The sequence below is a fragment of the Micromys minutus genome (assembly GCF_963924665.1).
Source record: "Micromys minutus genome assembly, chromosome: 20".
NCBI lineage: Eukaryota > Metazoa > Chordata > Mammalia > Rodentia > Muridae > Micromys > Micromys minutus.
The window spans coordinates 47,877,144-47,895,941 of record NC_137955.1 but is presented as its reverse complement, the minus strand read 5'-3'; the positions used below and the strand labels follow the sequence as shown (position 1 = coordinate 47,895,941).

Sequence of the window (18,798 nt, the reverse complement as noted above, 5' to 3'; positions counted from 1 at the left end):
AGTTCTGGATTCAAGCCATGGAAAGAGTGGGCTGCGACTCTAGCAGTTCCTTCCCCATTGACCTACCACAAAAGCCTGCCCATCCACTCATGAAGTGTGATATGGCTTTAAAAAGTGGTTCTCACATGGAGGTGAACAGGACCATGCTGTACATATAGGAAATTGTCAAAAAACAGACACAATACAAGTTAAAAAAAATGAAGCCTCCACTCTGTGCTTCTCTTGTTTATATCATTGTAACTTCTTTGTAGCATTCATCTGATACATCTTCCTGTTCCCATTGATAAGCCTGTTGTTAAGATGGTCCTGTCAGCTTGAAGTCACCAGAGATACAGTGCCCTTCTCTGCAGAAAGCAGGAACCAGAAGTCGTGAGGGAGCCTTGTTTAGTTTTCCTCCACAGAGTTCTGAATTTTATTTCTTTCCACACATTCTAATATGTCAGTCAGAATGGCCTGGGCTCAGTCAGTTCAAGTTTGCAGCCACTGAGCTGTGAGGTGCATTAGATTTTTGTGTGGTTAATTCCATTTTGTGGGGGGAAGCTGTGTTCTTAATAATTATCTGTAGGAAGAAATGATTGAGATCGTATTGATCTTCCAGACTTCATCCTTCCTTTAAATAAATTTTAAGGTCACATCAGAAAGGGAAAAAAAATGGTTCTAAAACCCAACCTCTCCCCTGCGACCTACTCAGTGCACTGTAACATGAGCACCAGCCCTGAGACCATTTTACAGCCTAAATATAGCTAGAAAATAACCCAATAGGTTTTATTATAAGAAGAGGTATCAAAATCATGAAAGAGGGTAAAGAAAATAACCATCAGACTGCTGCGTCCTGGGACCCCGAGCCCACTGCATACGGATAATTTAATTCTGAGAAGTGCTAAGGGGGCGCTTGAGATCTCCCACAACCATGATTGAGAAGGATATGGAGGAGGATATCACCTGATCATTCTCAGCTGCAGGACACTGTCACCAGCCAAGTGGGAGGCTCTGGAGATGCACAGAGCTTGGAGGGTGCTCTCGATCAGCTATCGATTATCTTCCCTTTCATCTTTCTTGGACTGACACTGGGCAGTTTTGCATATTGATGGCATGTTTCAAATTCTTTCCCTTCTCACACGGTGTTGTTTTCCTGGTGGTGAAAAGCCATCATTTTGTGGTGGCTGGTCTTGTGCCATGGCAGGCCTCTCACCCCGCCCCCAGCATATATGAGTACTTATTTCTCTCTGTTGAATCTCTTTTAATTTCCCACCCCAAATGTATAGCAAAGAAAGAAAGAAAGGAAGGAAGGAAGGAAGGAAGGAAGGAAGGAAGAAAGAAAGAAAGAAAGAAAGAAAGAAAGAAAGAAAGAAAGAAAGAAAGAAAGAAAATAAATACTGGCCTCTTTTTAATGCATAGCATCTCAGTGTCACAAGGGATCTGAGCTGTCACCTAAAGGATCTGATACATTTCTGTGGTGTTTAAACTCAAATAAATTAGCATCCTTAAATGTTTCCTTCCCAGGTGACATTTTCTCAGATGGGTCATCTCTTCAGACCGCAGGGTCTCTGAAGATGCATGGGCATGTGGCTCCAAGTACCTGTGGTCTCCAAACTGTAGCCACTTAAAATAACTTTAAATGACAGAAGCCTTGGATATCAGAAGACACAAGTAGCTTGTAGAAATAATTAAAAGTGTCTGTTCCTTATTTTTAAAAAATGCACATCTCTTCTGAATTTCTCAGAAATCCTTAGCGCCCCAGCAAAGGTTTTTCTTCTGCAGGTAAAGACTGGGACATGCGTTGGTCCAGCAGCACCGATCTTGGGAAACAAGTTCATCTCAGGGTTTACTCTCACAGGTTCCTGAATTTTCTTTCCTTGACTGAAACAGGATAGTGCTGTGCTGTCTAGACTCCTCAAAGCTCGGAGATTGGAAAGTGTTTGGAGGAAAGAGGGTGGCCAGCAGGAAAAAGATCCAAATTGTTACTTACTGGTGAAAACTGGTAAATTCCGACCTTCTACCATGGTACCTCCGAGAAGCCAAGAGCAGGTCAGACAGCTCTCCCACATCTAGACCCACCAGATGCAGGAGGTTCCACGGGGCTGTGTGAGTGCAGACTCCAGACCTGGGCCCTGCACAGTATGAAGGCTTGGTTTTAATCTGCAGGGTAAAACTGGCCTGCTGTTCATATCTAAAACAATTTGTTTTCCTCCAAACCTTTCAGAGGAGGCTAAGTCCGTTGTCCTGCTTTCTGACAGAGGTGAGGGTAGCCAAATGAAACAAGATAAAAGCGGCAAACAGACAGCATGATGCTATCAAAAAACCAAACTGTGGAAATAAGATTCTTTATTATATGTTCTGTTTGACAGCCTTCTGGGAAAAGGCTTTGATGTTACCTTTAAAAAGCAAAATCTTAACCTAATCATTTCTTCCACAGATTTAATGTGAAGTCACATGACCACATCAGTCTAAAAGAAAAATGGTTCAGGACATTAGTCATATTTGTAAATACATGGTGTTATTGAAATTTCACAGTCAGTTCTGTTAACCAGAGAATACCATACACCAAGAGAAAAAGCAGGTATTGAGAGAAGTATTTCATAAGTTTTCCTGCAGAAAAAAAGTCTCATTTTTCATTTGGCATTAAGTCTTAGTCATTTACTTTTTGTGCATTTTCCTTTGTGTGTGCACATAAAGCTCTGGAGATGCATTCCTTCTGATTGTCAGTAGCCAGGAAGTGTTGAAAGGCATCAAGAATGAAGGATGGGATAGGAAGAGAGGGCTGGAGAGCTAAGAGCACATAGTGTGGTTGCAGAGGACCCAAGTTCTGATACCAGAACCCAATTGAATAACTTACAGCAGCTTATATAAGGGATCCAGCAGCTTCAGCCTCCTCCAACACTTGCACAGATATACACATACACACACCAACCCACATACTCACCACGTAAAGATAACATAAGCTTAATAAGAATGAATAGTTTGAAGGAAACTCTTCTTCAAACCCATGGCTAGACAGGTACACAAGCCCACTTATCCTGAACAGATAGGTTTTCATTAATGAGACAATTTCTAAGTTGTGTGTATGTGTGTTTGTGCATGTGTGCATCTATTCATATGTATACATGTGTGTGCCTGTGGGTTTGTGTGTATAGGTATACATATATGTATGTGCACATGTGTATATTCATTGTGCATATATGTGTGTATATGAATGCATGTATATGTTGGCATGTGTGTTTGTGTATGCATTGTGCATGTATGTCCATGTATGTATATGGTGCACGTGTGTGCATCCTGCATGTATGTATGTCTGTATGTGAATGTATGTATGTGTGCAATATGTATGTATGAATGCATACATTATGCATGTGTATATGTGTATATGCATTGTGCATGTCTGTATGTATGTGTGCATATGTATATGTGTGTTGTGTGTATTATATGAATTTGTATGTATGCATGCATGTGTATTTGTATAGACAAGAGGTCAACAAGGTCAAGTATCTCTCCCATTGCTCTCCCCCTTACTTTTGGTATCTTTCCCCGAACCTGAAGCTTGCTGATTGGATGGCCTTGCTGGCAGATGAACTCCAGGAACCTTTTTGTTTCCTCTTCCCTATTGTTGAGATTGCAGAAGCATGCCACTATACTCAGCTTTCAGAGTACTGCGGATAAAATTCAGGTCTTTGTACTTCTACTGCAAACACTTTACCCATGGGACCATCTCCCCTACCCACAATTCCTTACACTGGCAATGTGGATGGACCCCGAAATTCTCAGAGCACAGCCCAACTTCTGTCTGCGATTATGGGTCTGATCAGAGCAGCATTCCCAAAACAGCCTGCCCCCAGGCACAGGACAGAAGAGGGCTGAGGTAATGAAGGAAAGAACTCCGACCCACAGTGCTGTGGTGACTGGGCCCCTCATCAGGGCTGGCCCTGGAGAGAATAAGCATTCTCTTGATATCTTGGATCTGAGCCAGTCAACAGTTGTCCTGGGAACTGTGGAACAGGGTGCACCTCGTTAGAAGGGGGTACTTCCTTTCTGAGAAAGGAAATAAGTAAACAAGGCAACCCCAGAAAGAACATAGAAAGGAGCTACTATTCTCTAGCGGTGGACGAGGCTCTGTGTTGATGCTGGTCTGACAGGCTACACTGGCGCCCCCTGCTGGAATGATTGGGGCACAGACATGGCTTTGCTAATTCTGGTTCTTACCTTGGGTTCATATTTTGGAGGGTTTAGCTTCCAAATTCTCCTCGTCTGTTTTGAAGACACTTTTCCCAGGAAGAAGGGAGTCAGCTCTCATGGATAGTAACTAAGTTGATTTGTTATTATTTCAGCTCTGCTTACTAAGGAAAGAGTTAGCATTTTCTAGTTGAGCAGCAGGCGTGTCTTATCTTTCCTCATTCCCTGTGTTTCTCCAAACACCGTTCTCGAAAGAAGTTCCAGCGATGATGAGATCTGAGTCATCTTCAGCAAGCCAGATGGCCATTTCATAGAGGCTAAATATGATAGGAGTTTATGAATGGTGTGGACATGAATCCCAAACCAGTCTTGTTCAGCTGCAACTGGTTCCTCTCAAGTAGAACATTGAGAATGTTTTCTAGCTGGGCACAGTTGCACACGCCTCTAATGCCAGCGTTTGGGAGACAGAGGCAGATGAATCTCTGTGAGTTCAAGACCAGCCCGGCCTCTACATAGTGAGTTCCAGGATATCCAGAGATACACAGTGAAAACCTGTCTTGAAAAATGAAAACAAAACAAGCAAAAAGAATGTCCTCAAGACTTCCTGTCCATCCAGGACTGCCACTCACAGAGGCAGCGTGTTGCTGCCCAGCTATGGAAAGAAACATGTGGAAATTACAGAAATCTGACAAGTTGTTCTCAGGGACCTCTGAGCTGCTGCATACACTCATGGACTATAAATGCACATGCCGCCCTCACAGCACATGAAACACTTGGGTACATGGGTCATATGTATGGGTCACATAGAGATAGTTTTACACACTATATATGTATGTCACATTAATCACAGATGAATGGGCTCCTTGTGCATATAGCACACAAGAGAAAAACACAGTGAGGCCTACCCAAAATTCATATTTTTAACTACCTGTACTAATGGAGTAAAGATAAAATGTGGTTGCATTAAGAAATGTCTTAGATATGAGTTCTGAGACTGAGAGGGAACAGCTGCCACCTACGATGTGGGTTACGCCTCCAGTGTGGAGTACACCTCCTACGTGGGTTACTAGGGCAGCACCGAAGGTTCCTCCCAGTCCGTAGAGTTCTTTTTGGATAAACCGAGACAAGTTTATCAGCCCATTCTCCTCACCTTAATTCTACTTCCACATGGTCCCTCTCTTCTCCTGCACGCCCCAGGGCTTTGGAGTATTTAGAATCAATATATTGTTTTCCTTCTGTTCCTCAGCCTGTCAAGATATAAGGCATTAGGCAGATGCAGAAGAAAAAAAAAGCACGTCCATCTTTGTTATCATTGTGACTTTGGAAGCACGGTTACGCATGTCCCCTGCCTGCCTCCCAGATGAAGGGCTTCCACAGCCGTGTTGAGAGGCTCCATTTGATGCACTGCTTGGCTAGCAGCAAAGCTGACGCCGATGACCACTCTCTACGGCCAGGAAAAGAAGACACAAGCTGTGTGGCCTCCATATTTTACTCAGAGAAACTCCAGTGAGACAGTCAGAAGAAAACTTGTTGGTCAGAGAGGATGAAGTGACAATACCCATAATTCTCTGGAGCTCAAATCTGAGAACCTTCAAAGGTGCAGGGATGAGTCTCCTGCCCACCGTGTCTGCGGGAGACATGAGGCCTTTGGAAACAATGCCCTTCTGATGCCACTGAAGGTGAATAGTAAATGGATCTTAACCTTTAATTGACCCTGAGGTCTCACGCCGAGGACACCGCTCTAGTGTGGAGCCGAGCACATGGACTCTGTCACACAGTCTGCAAGCCGCCCTCTCCCTGAGATTCCCTTCCCAGGCGGTTCACTCTGCCCACCCTGTTGCTTTTGTCCTGGGAGAATGGGACCTCCCCAGCATCTTCCCAGTAGCTTATCAAACTGGTTTATATGTCAAATTCTCAGTCCACAAACCCTCTATATAATAAGTTTACATCCAGTGGACAAAGATACAAACTGCCCTTCTATATGAGATAAAAAGACTTATAGAAATCCTTTGAAATAATAATAAACTCATCGAGCTAGAGTTGCACGGAGAGAAACACACACATCTGCCTCCATCTCTGTTCCTCCCGGAATCTCCTCCTGTTCTGCCTTCCTAGACCTTTCCCTGCCTATCTCTCACCTTAGTAAACCGCCTCTGTCTCTATCACAATCTCATAGTAAGTCCTCAAAATGTTCGGCAGTAACAACAAACATTCAAAACATGTTTAAAGGGAAAAAAGATCCAACTTTGTCCCATTAGAGTTAGAGTTGTGGGGCGTGTCTCTCCATTTCCCAGATAAGCCTACAAGTTCAGCTCTGGGCATTGAGGAGCTTACAGTGTATGAATCATGTGCCAGATGACAAGGGCACAGAGGAATGGTCATTGTCACCTCCTGCTGGTAGGAATATAAAGGGAATGCATCTTGGGAGCAAATTTGTATCATAAACCAAGCACAAACATATGCAGGGCTTTTGACATCTTACATTATTAGTAACTGAGTCTAAAGCAGTGATCAGAGAGGAAATCACGGTTTTGTACATGAGGTTGACATCTGTGCAGAAAGCAAGGCTGTGGAATATTAACACGGTTTTATCGAGCAATAAAGACCTACACAGACATGACTGACTCGTAGAACGGAAATGCTAACTAAGCATTCTGAAACCTGCCCACACATAATTTCTATAATCTCGAACACCATTAGTTTTATGTTACATGAAACAGTCGAAGCATACAGCTGCAGTGGACGTGAAATCTACCCTTTATGAACAAGATGGGTGCCTTGACAAAATAAATTTAGAGGCAAATTTTAAAATAGGACTATGAAGTAGATGAATGCCACCCTCTGGACAGAAGGCTTCCTCCTGGGCAGGGAAGTTGGGGCAGTTTTCAGATTCCTTTCATATTGTTTTCTTTTTCCATCTAAATTCTTAGAACACACTTTTGCTCATCAAAAGAATCACAGCTGTCTTGTTTTTGTCTATAAACAAAAGCGATAATCACATATGTAGGTTTATTGGATACACTGAGAGTGAAGATAGCATCTGTCAGGTACCACAGTTGTGCTGTGTAACAAACTTGAAACTGTGTCACAGTAGTATGGTAGATTGCAGGTTGGCTGGGGAAGCTCTCCTCCACATCTCTCTCTCTCTTCTTGAAACAAATGCAGTAGATATGGAGGATATATGCTTGTCCTGATAGCAGACAAGAGAGTGGTATTAAATCCATAAGGTTGCCAACCCTTCACTGGGTGCAAAAGGCAGGTATCCTGTTTGCATCAGAAGAAACAAAGCGTCGACTTCAAAATCCAGGGAGAGACCCTAAAGGAGACACATGCCATCGGGGATAGAATCCTAAGAGATTTGTCTTTGTTTGGTTGGTTGGTTTATTTTGGTTTTGATTTTGTTTTAGGCAAGCCAGAATACCAATATCAGTCAAGAAGCAGAAGTAAAAATTATTCCCTGAGTCTTTTCTTTTTGAAAGATTCTTCCTGATATACAGTCTGCTTCTGTCGGGTCCTTGCCACATTAAACGTCCTCTTCTGTCTCTTTAGATACTGGCCAACGTGATTATTTTCATCTGTGGGAACCTGGCGGGAGCCTACCATAAACACCTCATGGAGCTTGCCCTGCAGCAAACCTATCGGGACACGTGTAATTGCATCAAGTCCCGGATCAAGCTGGAGTTTGAAAAACGGCAGCAGGTAAAATGTGTTTTTAATCCTATATCTGTACTATCTTGGGCATTTCTAGGATACCAGCTATTAATTAACATTAGCAGCAAGCATCCGTCTTGGCTTGAACAGGAACGTGACGTCACGGCAGTGTGGCAGCAGCTGTTTTCCACTCCGTGGATCACAAACATCCTCCTAGGTCACTTGAGTATCAGGAAGGAGTTTCATTAGGAACTGGTGGCTGCCGTTGATCATGGCTGCCCTGGGACGAGGGTTAGAGTGGTGTGCAGAGGTGTACCTAGGGAGACACACTCACTGTATTCAAACAATACAGAGCATAACTAATAAGACATTGAGAGGTGTGTGCAGGCAACACCTGCAGTGTCTTCCAGAGTATCAGAAACACAGCAGACACACTGGAGGAAAACCTCGCCCACAGTCTAGCAATGGGCATCCCTTGTCTTAAGTGGTGGTGGGAGGCTGTGTTCCTGGCTTCTCTTGCTGCTGAGAGAAACATTTTGACATGGACAAGTTAAGGAAGGATGGGTTTATTTAGCACTTGGAATTTGAAGTCTCTCTATAATCGTGGCAGGAAGTCTGGTGTTGGGAGCGTGAGGCAGACACACTGCGTGCACAGTCAGGAAGGCGAGAGAGATGGATACTGGTGCTCCGCTTGCTTTCTCTTCTCATCCTCTCTGGGGCCCAAGTCTACAGTGTGGTACCACCAGCAATCAAAGTTGGTCCTCCATTGTCAGTCTCCTTCCTGGGAAACCCAGCCTAAGCACACCCAGATGTGCCTTCCGGTGCTGATTCTGTGTCTAGTCAAGTGGACAATGGAGATTCACCATCTCAAGGTCCCTGTGACACAGAAAGTGACTCTGCGTTCTTCCTCTGTAGGACTGGCCGCCATGTTATCTATAGACCATAGTCCAAATAGAGATACCATATAAAGTTGTATTAAATTAGCGTCTTCTATATATTTCATCAAAATGTATTTTTGGTGGTGGGAGGGGAAATTATCGCTGCTGAAGTGTTGGCATTGGATTTCTCTTTGTGTATAGATTTGAGAATAATCAAGTTGTTGTTGTTGTTTTCCAAGATGGGAACATCAGCTCACCTGTATAGCTAATACTTGTTGAGCAGCATTTGTGCCAGACATGGTTCTGGACATTGAGTGTTAAGGTGAGAACATCAGTATCTCAAGGATACTATTAGCAAATCTTGTAAATATTTAAAATTTTTTCGTTTTATGTCCCATTCAACTAATGTTAAATTCATTAGTCTGCATATATATCAATCCTGGTTATTATCCCTGGGTCTCAGGATGGAATTTCCCAGCTCTATAACGCTTGACTCTATCAAAAGAATCCAGATGAAATATAGCATACAAAGACAGAGTTTATTGCAGGGTAAACTGGAGGGGTGATAGTGTCCAGTGGCCAAAGGGGCTATTACAGAGCAGAGCAACCCTGCAGTGTGAATGTGCTGTCAGAGAGAGGAGAGCATCCTGCTGACCTCCACTGGGGGCAGGTTTTACAGCGTCATCTCTAACATCTCTACAGCGGGCAGCCCTCACTGGTCAGTGTTTTCCTGTGGAGGTGACAACCCATCTAGATCTTATAGGGGTCTCATTCACTCCGTAAAATGTACAGGTTTCTGGGAAATTCAGATTATCATATTTCAGAGATGGACTCAGGTTCCCCCGTCTATTTTTCTTTCTTCCTTTCTTCCTCTCCCCTGTTCCCTCCTTCTCCCCCCCCCTCTTTCATTTTAGTTCACAGAGTCCTGCTGTCTCCATTTCTAGTTCTCCAAGCTAATGATTGTGAAGAAGGGGGTCCATTCCCAAAAACCTTCAAGCCTGCTTATAGCTAATTTAACTATCTAGTAGATATGTCGAAACCATAGACAATTGTTTACTTAGGTAGCTGTTCAGGTATTCTTTATATATTGGTGCCCAGTCATGTTTAATTTGTGGGTTCTAGAAGATTCCATAGTGTCAGTACATATTCCTTTTCATTCACAGTCAGTTTCGCTATAACATGCTTGGTTTCAAGGCTTCCTAGGGAGACAAAAACAAAAAGAAAGCAAAAAAAAAAAAAAAAAAAAAAAAAACAGATATCCACACAGACAGACCACCTTCAGATTCATAGGCGGGTGAATTTATCAGTGTTCTTTTCAGAAACATGGATGACTCTGAAGCATCTGCTGATCAATAAGTCTGAGAGGTCACCACAGTGTCCCTGTATGTCCAGTGGTAGTGACTACAACTGCCTGGTGTAAAATTCAAGTGCTTTAGAATATATAGTTTTTTTCTTGAAAAGAAAATACAGCAAAGTGGTTTGGGTGTTAAGAGCTCTTACAAAGACCTGAGTTCAGTTTCCAGCACCTACATAGGACGACAGCTCACACCTACCTGTTACTCCAGCTGATGGCTCTGACGCCCTCTTCAGGCCTCCACGGGTAACTACATCATGTTGACATACTCCCCCTGCCCCCCAACACACACAAACACATACATAAACACGTAATTAAAACATCAAAGGCTGGAGATTCATCTGGTTGGATCAGATAGAAACAGTGAACCTCTAGACTCTATTTCAAAATAGCACCAAGACTGCAGGAAACTGAATTCTGAGTAGGCCAATTACAGAATCTAATGTTTATACTCAGGGCTTTGACAAAAGCAGTGGTTCAGGCTACTGACATCATCAACACATCACATTTCCTTGGCATGGTCCAGAGCTTGGGAGGAACATAGCATTCTTGTCTCTCTGAGCCAAGGACTCCATGTGATCACAGCCCCACACCCAGCTTCTGGGTCATGGGTTCCCAAGGCCCAGAGACAATATGACCCTCTTGGGAGGTAGCAGAAGGGAATAGATTCACTAGTAATTCATAAGAGAAGGCAGAGATCCTTTCTAGAATCAAGAGGAAAGATGCAGAGAGCAGAGCATCTGCTAAATATGTTTAATAAAATGGAGTTTGGTCCATCAATTGTTAACGGACTGAAAGCTGGGAGTTGTCTCCAGAGATTGACTCCTGGAATGTACTCTTCCTGTTAGGAATGCAGAAAATGTTTTTCTGGAATGAGAATACATGGTTTGGGGTTTTTTGTTTGTTTGTTTGTTTCCAAAAAAGATTTTTAAATAAGACAAAGAAATCATCTGGCTTAAAATAGAACTCGACTTGCTTTAAATAGAGCTATGGAGTGGGTAAAAACACTTGGCCATTCAGCCATGAGGACCGGAGTATGAATTCCTACAAGACAGACAGACAGGACAAGAATCTTTACCCTCAGTGTTCCTATGGGAAGGTGGGAAGCAGAGACAGGAGAAATCCTGAATGACCACAGGTGACAGCCTGGCTCAAATAGCTAAAAGCAATAAACACACCCTCTCTCAGACATGGTGGAAGGTTGGTTCTGATACCTGGGTTGTCCTTTTCCCTTTATACTTTGCTGGGGTCCACATGTACACAACCACATTCACATACAACAATCTAAAAATTCACACACACTGGGGGGGGCACCCAAGGGTTAACCCATGAGACCCCAAGACCCATGTGGTGTCACAATCCAAACACAGATCTTGAGTTCCAGCTTCTCTTCCTAGGGCTGTGAAGATCATTTGCTGGCGTCCAGTTCTAGTAACTTCCCTTGATTTACAGTCACTATGTAAGTAGTAATATCCTAAGTCCTTTATCCAGGAAGATTCAGGCTGTCTAGCTAGGAAATTGTTTCTGCAGTCATTACTTGGACAATCAATACTGCATCCTAACGTCGTGTGAAAGATGCCTCACCATGAGCTCATATCCCCACAGGTCTGAGAAACCGAAATCTTGATTCGCGTTATAAATTCATCTCCTCATGCCTAAGAGAGGAAAGCGGAGGGTGGATTCCCCAGAAGACAACTGTCTTCAACCGGGAAGAGACCTATTAACAGCTGTTGCTCCAAGGACACATAGAAGGAGTAATAGCCCAATTCTAGAAGCATTTGGTTGAAGTTCTGGGATTCTTTCCCTAGATGCGAATGAGAAGTCCTCCGAGACATTACTATTAGTGCATGAATAAAAGCATCTATAACGCTTAGAGGAAGAAGAAAATGAAAGTTTTGATAAGAGTGTTTTTGGAGATGTGGTTTGGGGGGGTTGTTTTGTTTTTTGTTTTTTGCCTTAGACATATAAAAGCAACGGCAGTTATGTTTTTATTAGGTAGGAATGCAGGCACAGTATTAGAACCAAGGCTGCCTTTGGGGGCTGAAGAGTTCCCCTTGTCTGCTGCTTCAGCTTCTACAGGAAAAGCCACAGTCACATTTGAGCGTCTCACCACGGTATAGCAGATGCTCCTCTGTCAGACCTGGGAACAGCTCCTCTGTGGAGTACGTAATTGACTCTCAGGAATTGTCGGGGGCTGACTGCAGAGCAAACCAGGAACCCTTTCTCTTAACTGCCATAGCAATGAAAATCATCGATGCTGCCTCGATTATAGTGAACACTGATTTATTTTTCAGGGTAGAAAGATAAGCCTACTGGCCATAGGAACTCACACCTCCAATCCCAGCAGTTTGGAAGGCGGAGCAAATGTATTGCTGTGAGTTCAAAGACAGCTTGGCCTACACAGCAAGTTCCAGGAGAGGTTCACCTAGAGAGAGAAACCTTGCTCATGAAACAAGGAATAAGGAGAGAGGGTGATAGGATGAGGGGGTAAAAGGAGAGAGAAAAGAAATCCTTGTTAGTTTATATAGTCATTATATTAAAGACATAACACGTGTTTTCCCCATGATTTATTTTAGTGTGGGTTCTACAGACGGTACACACATTCATTAAGAAACACTAGCCAGGCAAGGCTGATATGCCTGGATGTGGAGCCCTGTTGGGAGGTCAGTACAATGGGCCGAGTTTCTGTCTTTGTATTCAGACTTTCTTTCCTCCTTCAACTTTGAAGAGAATCAGCCAACAGCTCCAGTGAAGCTCTAACTGGTGGGCAGCAAGCACATTCATTTGCAAATAGGACAACAGAGACCAAGAATGCACTGTAAGGGTGTTAAACGGGCTGCATTGCAGTTGCTCTAGATGGAGACTCTAAACTTTGGTCCCTTTCAAGGGAGGAAAGGAGAGCAAAGCGGCAAGGTGCCAGGTGATGTGCTTAGCTTTAGATACATTGTATCAGATTCCCGATGCTGATGAAACAAGTGGCATCCCTGATAGCTAAATACAAAACAAGGCTTTTTTTTTTTTTTTAACTCATGGTTCTAGACTTTAGAGACCCAAACCCACTGGCCTCGTTTCTTCAGACCAAAAGAAGAAGGGACACCAGTGGGTTTGGATTTCTAAAGAGTCTTACCTCTCTCTAACCTTATAGAAGATTTCAACAACCATTAGCTTTTAGCCCCTGCCTTTCTACCTAAAGGCAATAGGATAGATTCTGTCCCCTCACCTTCTAGGTCATCTGTCCCACCTGCTTCCTTCTATGTCTCTGGTCCTACTGTCTCTCCTGCTGATGACCCCTCCAATGACATTGGCTTCACCTAGATAACCCAGGATACTCCTCCTGAACTTAACAACAACTAAAAATATGCCCATTTGCTGGCAACATAGCGCTCTTGGTATGAAGCCCTTGGTTTGAGCTCTATCACTGCACAAAACGGAGTGTACCGGCACACACACTGTCTCCAGGTACTTGGACTGTGGCTCTAGGGAGAAGTTGATGCTATATATCTGCATAGTCTATACAGGCTAGATTATCATTGACACATAGTAATACAGGCTAGATGATTACTGAAGTGAATAAAATTGAGTATCCAGACAGCTCATGGGAAAGTTTGAGAGATGGGCACCAACAGGACCACTCCAGGCAGATACCTGCAGTAATCACCTCAAGGAAAGGAGAAATGGTGTCCCAGGTGAACCATTCCTGCTTCAAAACGAGAAGGGAAAGTTCACTTTTAAAATAATAGAAGGTCACTAGATGAAAGAAGAACTGGATTGTGTGTTTCAATAAAAGCCAAGGTGATAAGGTGGGTAGGGATATCAGTCCAGTGAGTCAAAGGCTGAAGGATTCATGGTGAGAAGAACATTCAGCGGGAACCTCCAGTAATCACAAGGTATGAAAAGATGATGAAATAGCCACACAGTGAGAGTGTGGGACCTTCCTTCCCCTCCCTCCCTCTCTCTTACCTTCTCTGATATAGACTTGGGATGTATACACACATCAAGGAGAGAGAGATGGCATGAAGACGTATCTGTAAACCACAGACAACTTGTCTCCCAAAGGGGACACCTCTTTTTTTTAATGTAGCATTGAATAAGACCAAAGAATGCAGAATACTGTTTGCTAAAAGGTTCTCTGCACCCCATAGGAATCAGTGATGTGTTCCCTATTCTACTGCGCACCATTTTGACAATACTATTTAAATTATGGATTGTCTATTCCCAGTGCATTGCATACATTTTCTGATGCATTATGGTGTGTCTTCTTACTTTTGTTCTTTTACTCAGAATCACTCATTTTACAGAAGAGATACGGAGTAACAATGATCTTTTTATCCTATGTTATTGTACACTACTGGATATAAAATATTCTATGTTAGATCCACTCTGCTATTAGCTAACACAGGTTTTAGGACAGGTTAAACAATGAAAATGTTTTTTAAAAGATAAATAACATTAAAGCTATAAAGAATGCCAAGAAGTGTTGGCTGACAGGAGCCTGACATAGCTGTCTCCTGAGAGGCTCTGCCAGATCATGACAAATACAAAGGTGGATGCTCACAGCCAAGCATTGGACTGAACATGGGGTCCCAATGGAGGAGTTAGAGAAAGGACTGAATGAGCTGAAGGGGTTTGCAACCCGTAGGAAGAAGAATCATATCAACCAACCAGATCTTCCAGAGCTCCCAGGGACTAAACCACCAACCAAAGAGTATACAAGGAGGGACCCATAACTCCAGCCACATATGTAGCAGAGTCTGGCCTTATCAGGTATCAACAGGAGGAGAGGCCCTTAGTCCTGTGAAAGCTTCATACCCCAGAGTAGGGAAGTGCCAGGGGAGAAGGTGAGAGTGGGTGGGTAGGAGAGTGGGGGAGCACCCTCATAGAAGCAGGGGGAGGTGGGATGGGATGGGGGTTTCCATAGGGGAAACTGGGAAAGGGGATAACATTAATAAAATATCCAAAAGCTATGAAGGAAAACGACGCATTCACAAGGCTGTAAGGGAAGTAAAGGGGAGACAAAAACTCAAGCCTCAGTGAAGTTTAAAGCTCTGCTTTTGAAGCCAGTGAAGTTACATCACAAAAGCAGTGTTGAAAATAGCCATTAAAGCCAGGCTTGGGGGAATCCACTCAAAATCCCAGCACTTGGGAGACAGAGGCAGGCGTCCATAGTGAGTTATAGATCTGCCAGTGTGACCCTGCCTCAAAAACGTCATTGTTGTCATTGTCGTCATCGTTGTCGCCATCTTCATCATCATCATCAACAACAACAACAAATATATGTGCCCACATAGAAAATTCTGCATGTCAGTGAATGTAGTACTACAGCCATGTTCTTCCTGCCCATGTCCCCAACCAGGGCAGAAGAGCTCAGCTGCCTTCTAGGACCAATAGCTGGAATGACTTGGGGAATGGCTGGGGATGGCTCAGAGACTTGATCTGATTATAGCAGATCAGCATCCTTTAGGTAGACCACAGGATCCTAAATGACAAGGGCTATGATTTCACATTCTCTGTTCCCCGTGGCTCCCAGCATACTGACACCATCTTGGAAAGCAGTCCTACTTTTCTGCTTCTCTCTTTTGACTCACATCATAGGATATTTGCAACATCACAGCAATGCTGAAGGAGCCTAGCCACAACTGTCAGACACTAAACAAGGGTAGGTAGCAGTGTTAGAACTCCCCTGTCCTCTAGATCTGAGCTCTCTCCCTGCCAGTCTCTAGTCTCATTTGTGTAGCCTGCTATGTGTGTAAGCAGCCTGGCTCCTTCCAGAAGATAGTGTGAGCACAGAACTAATTTATGTACTATACGTTATATAATTTGTATATCAAAGACAGACTGTAATCTTGAAGTCATAGCAGCCTGCTAGGTCAACCTGCTGAAACAAAACACACATCCCAGCTATTTTTTTAAAGCCTTGGTTCATGGATACTATCATGACCCCAGTATGCAAGAAGATGAAGCCTAAAACCCAAAGATTTGGGTTGATGAATACAACTCTTGACCTAATTTCACGTCTGTGCTGGTGAACTTTGGTAGTAAAGCAAGGCCTGGCTTTGTACTTAGAAGTGGGTGTCATAGTGGGTCCTTCAAGACACATGCAGCATGCAGGTAAATATTTTTCACCATGAAAGAGAACAGACAATCATGGAAGACTGAAAACATAGGCCTTGGTGACAAGATGTTTTCTTGGGGATGTCCTGAAAAAAAATAATGACTGAAACTTGAAAGCTTTGTTGAAAAACAGGGAATAGCCTTTCATTAAAGATTAATACTTTGACTGTTCATACAGCAAATGCTGCATGTAGAAAATTCCACTCTGGAGAGAATTAAAGGACTTCTCAAAGTTGCAGATGAATAATGGGGAAAAGAAAACCCGAAGTTTGTCTTTAATTCAAGTTTGAGGATTTATGTCCTCAAGAAAAATTTTCATTTCAGGACAGCACATAAGCATTTATAGCCACTGTCTTTTACTTTGTGCAACCTCACAATTTTGTTTGATTTGACTGGGAAGGGAACATTATCAGACTGCAGCCTGAAACAGGCCAGATCAAGAATATTATTATGCATAAAAAGAGAAATATAGAAATTTCATGGCAACTTAGCTGTTTCTGTATAAACCGAGTTTAATAATTCCACATCTTGTTATCCATCTCTACTCATGGAAGAGAGCATGATGGTCTATATTGTCTGAGTCTGTGGAGATCATTGCTAATGGATCCCTTAGCTAATGTTGGGCTTGGAAAATACATTCTTCTCATAGGTCATTAAATGTTTTTAACTTGGCATATATTTGGTGGAAATTGTTTTTCTTACTTGGGGTGTCCATGCACAGAAAGATGAAAAGCTGGACCCTGTCAGCTGATTGTTGCTCATATCCTTCATCTATTCCTCTCTCCGCAAACTCCTCTAGAACCCATTCATCTCTCTGAAGCTACCGACTAATGCCGACTAATGCGGTCGTCCCTGTGAGGAGCCAAGCATCTCACAGGAGGGCAAGGCAAAGAGGATTTTGTGCCATGTAGAATCGAATTATCCATTTTATCTGCCCCAAGATTCTCAGACTCTATAAATCTCTGTCTAAAGCTTTCTTCAACTCATGCTAAAACTAAAGTTGTACAAAATAAAGACAGAAAACAGAAGCCCCACCCCCAGTATAAAAATAGCATAGGTGATCATGGGGCTAGGTGTTAATCTATTCTGTTGTCCCTTGTTGGTGAGTTTTCTGTGCTCTGCTAAGTTAAGAAGTCTCAGGATTCACATTTTACTTTTAACATCCCAAACTCAACTATATGCATGTATATATATAAAATATACAAATAGTCCACCATGGTAGCTTTCACACTGGAGAGGCTGAAAACCTAGCAGTTACTCCATCTACATATCTGGACAGCATCATCTCCAGATGGTTCCAAGACCTAGAAGATTCCTAAGGAGAAACTGGCCTTCAGTCCTTGTTGGAAATCTGAAGAAGTGTGTCTGGTGCCAGCAGCAGCAGCATTAAACACACTCCCCCAAGCGGAAGTAAAGCAAGCACAAAGTCCTGCTTTTCTCTGGGAACTTTGTGCATCCAGACTCCCAGTTAATAAGCACCCCTTACTCTAAAAATAGGTCATCATACCTTAGTCAGTCCCACATGAGAACACCCAGAGGTGTGTCTCCCAGGTGATTTCATATCACATCAAGATGACAATCAAAATTAGCTATAGTTGATATGGGTTATAGGTCATCAATGAAATTCTTGTCTAGCAATCTCTAGGCCTAAGATCAAACCTCAATACAAAAAAATAAGCTATTATATTATTATAGGTTGAGATATGAAATGTGTGCCAACATACCTGTCTACTTAAATGCTCTCTCAGAGTACTCTATATTTGCCTAAATTTGGGCAAAATCCTCTAATATAACCCAACAATGAGCATTCCTTATCTCGTATTCTGCTAAAACTGAAAAACAAGATGATTCTGTAACTGCTTCCCAGCCTTTGTAGGGTTAAGAAATCCCAACCTGAACAAGTCATCAAATGCATAAACCAATCACTTTCAAATATCACTGTTAGTCTACTTTATTTGAGACATACTTTAATCATTCAGAGTTGCTATGTAAACATGGTCAAGGTTGTTCCCCTTTTCAACTATCACGTAGAGTTTGTGGTACCCACATAGTCATGAGTGTGGGGCCTTCCACTGGGGTGTGGTCAACCTTCAACTGGCAACAATCCTAAAGAAAATCAATTGAGATATCAAGTGCCAGTAGCTCCTCAGTGAGGGGTAGGACTATATTTTCTCCTCCCCTCACTATGATGGGATTTGCTCATGCATGAATTCACATGGTGCTTGCTCATGCTGTCATAGCTGCTGTGAGTTCACATGCATGGCTATACTATATCCAGAGGACACTGCCTCCTTGTGTGCATTTACCGAGTCTGTCTCTTCTAGTCCTTCTACCCCCTCTTTCTGCAATTATCCTTAGGAAGACAGAATTCGATAAGGATGTTACATTTAGTGCTGAGCATTCTGCAGCCTCCCATCCTCTGCTGCATGTACAGTTATAAACCTCTGTGTTGACCATCATCTTCTGGAAATAGAAGCTTCTCTGATAAGGGTTGAACCATGCCTTAATCTGGAAGTACAAAAATAAGTCATTAGAAGTCAGTTTAATAGTCTATCCACTGAGCCCAATAATGGTAGCAGATTCTCCCCTAGAACTATGACAAATCTAGCTATGGGTTCTTAGTCCAAAAGTGATTCC

General features: G+C 42.9%; 1 protein-coding gene across 2 annotated transcripts in view; it reads left to right on the top strand.

The window, feature by feature from the left end:
• The window catches only part of ADCY2 (adenylate cyclase 2), a 370,486-nt gene that overhangs the window by 198,300 nt on the left and 153,388 nt on the right, over positions 1-18,798 (top strand). For both annotated transcript variants that reach the window (XM_080933614.1, XM_080933613.1), the window contains exon 4: positions 7,717-7,866. In XM_080933614.1, the coding sequence (XP_080789740.1) occupies positions 7,717-7,866 (150 nt within the window). The remainder of the gene's footprint in view (positions 1-7,716; positions 7,867-18,798) is intronic.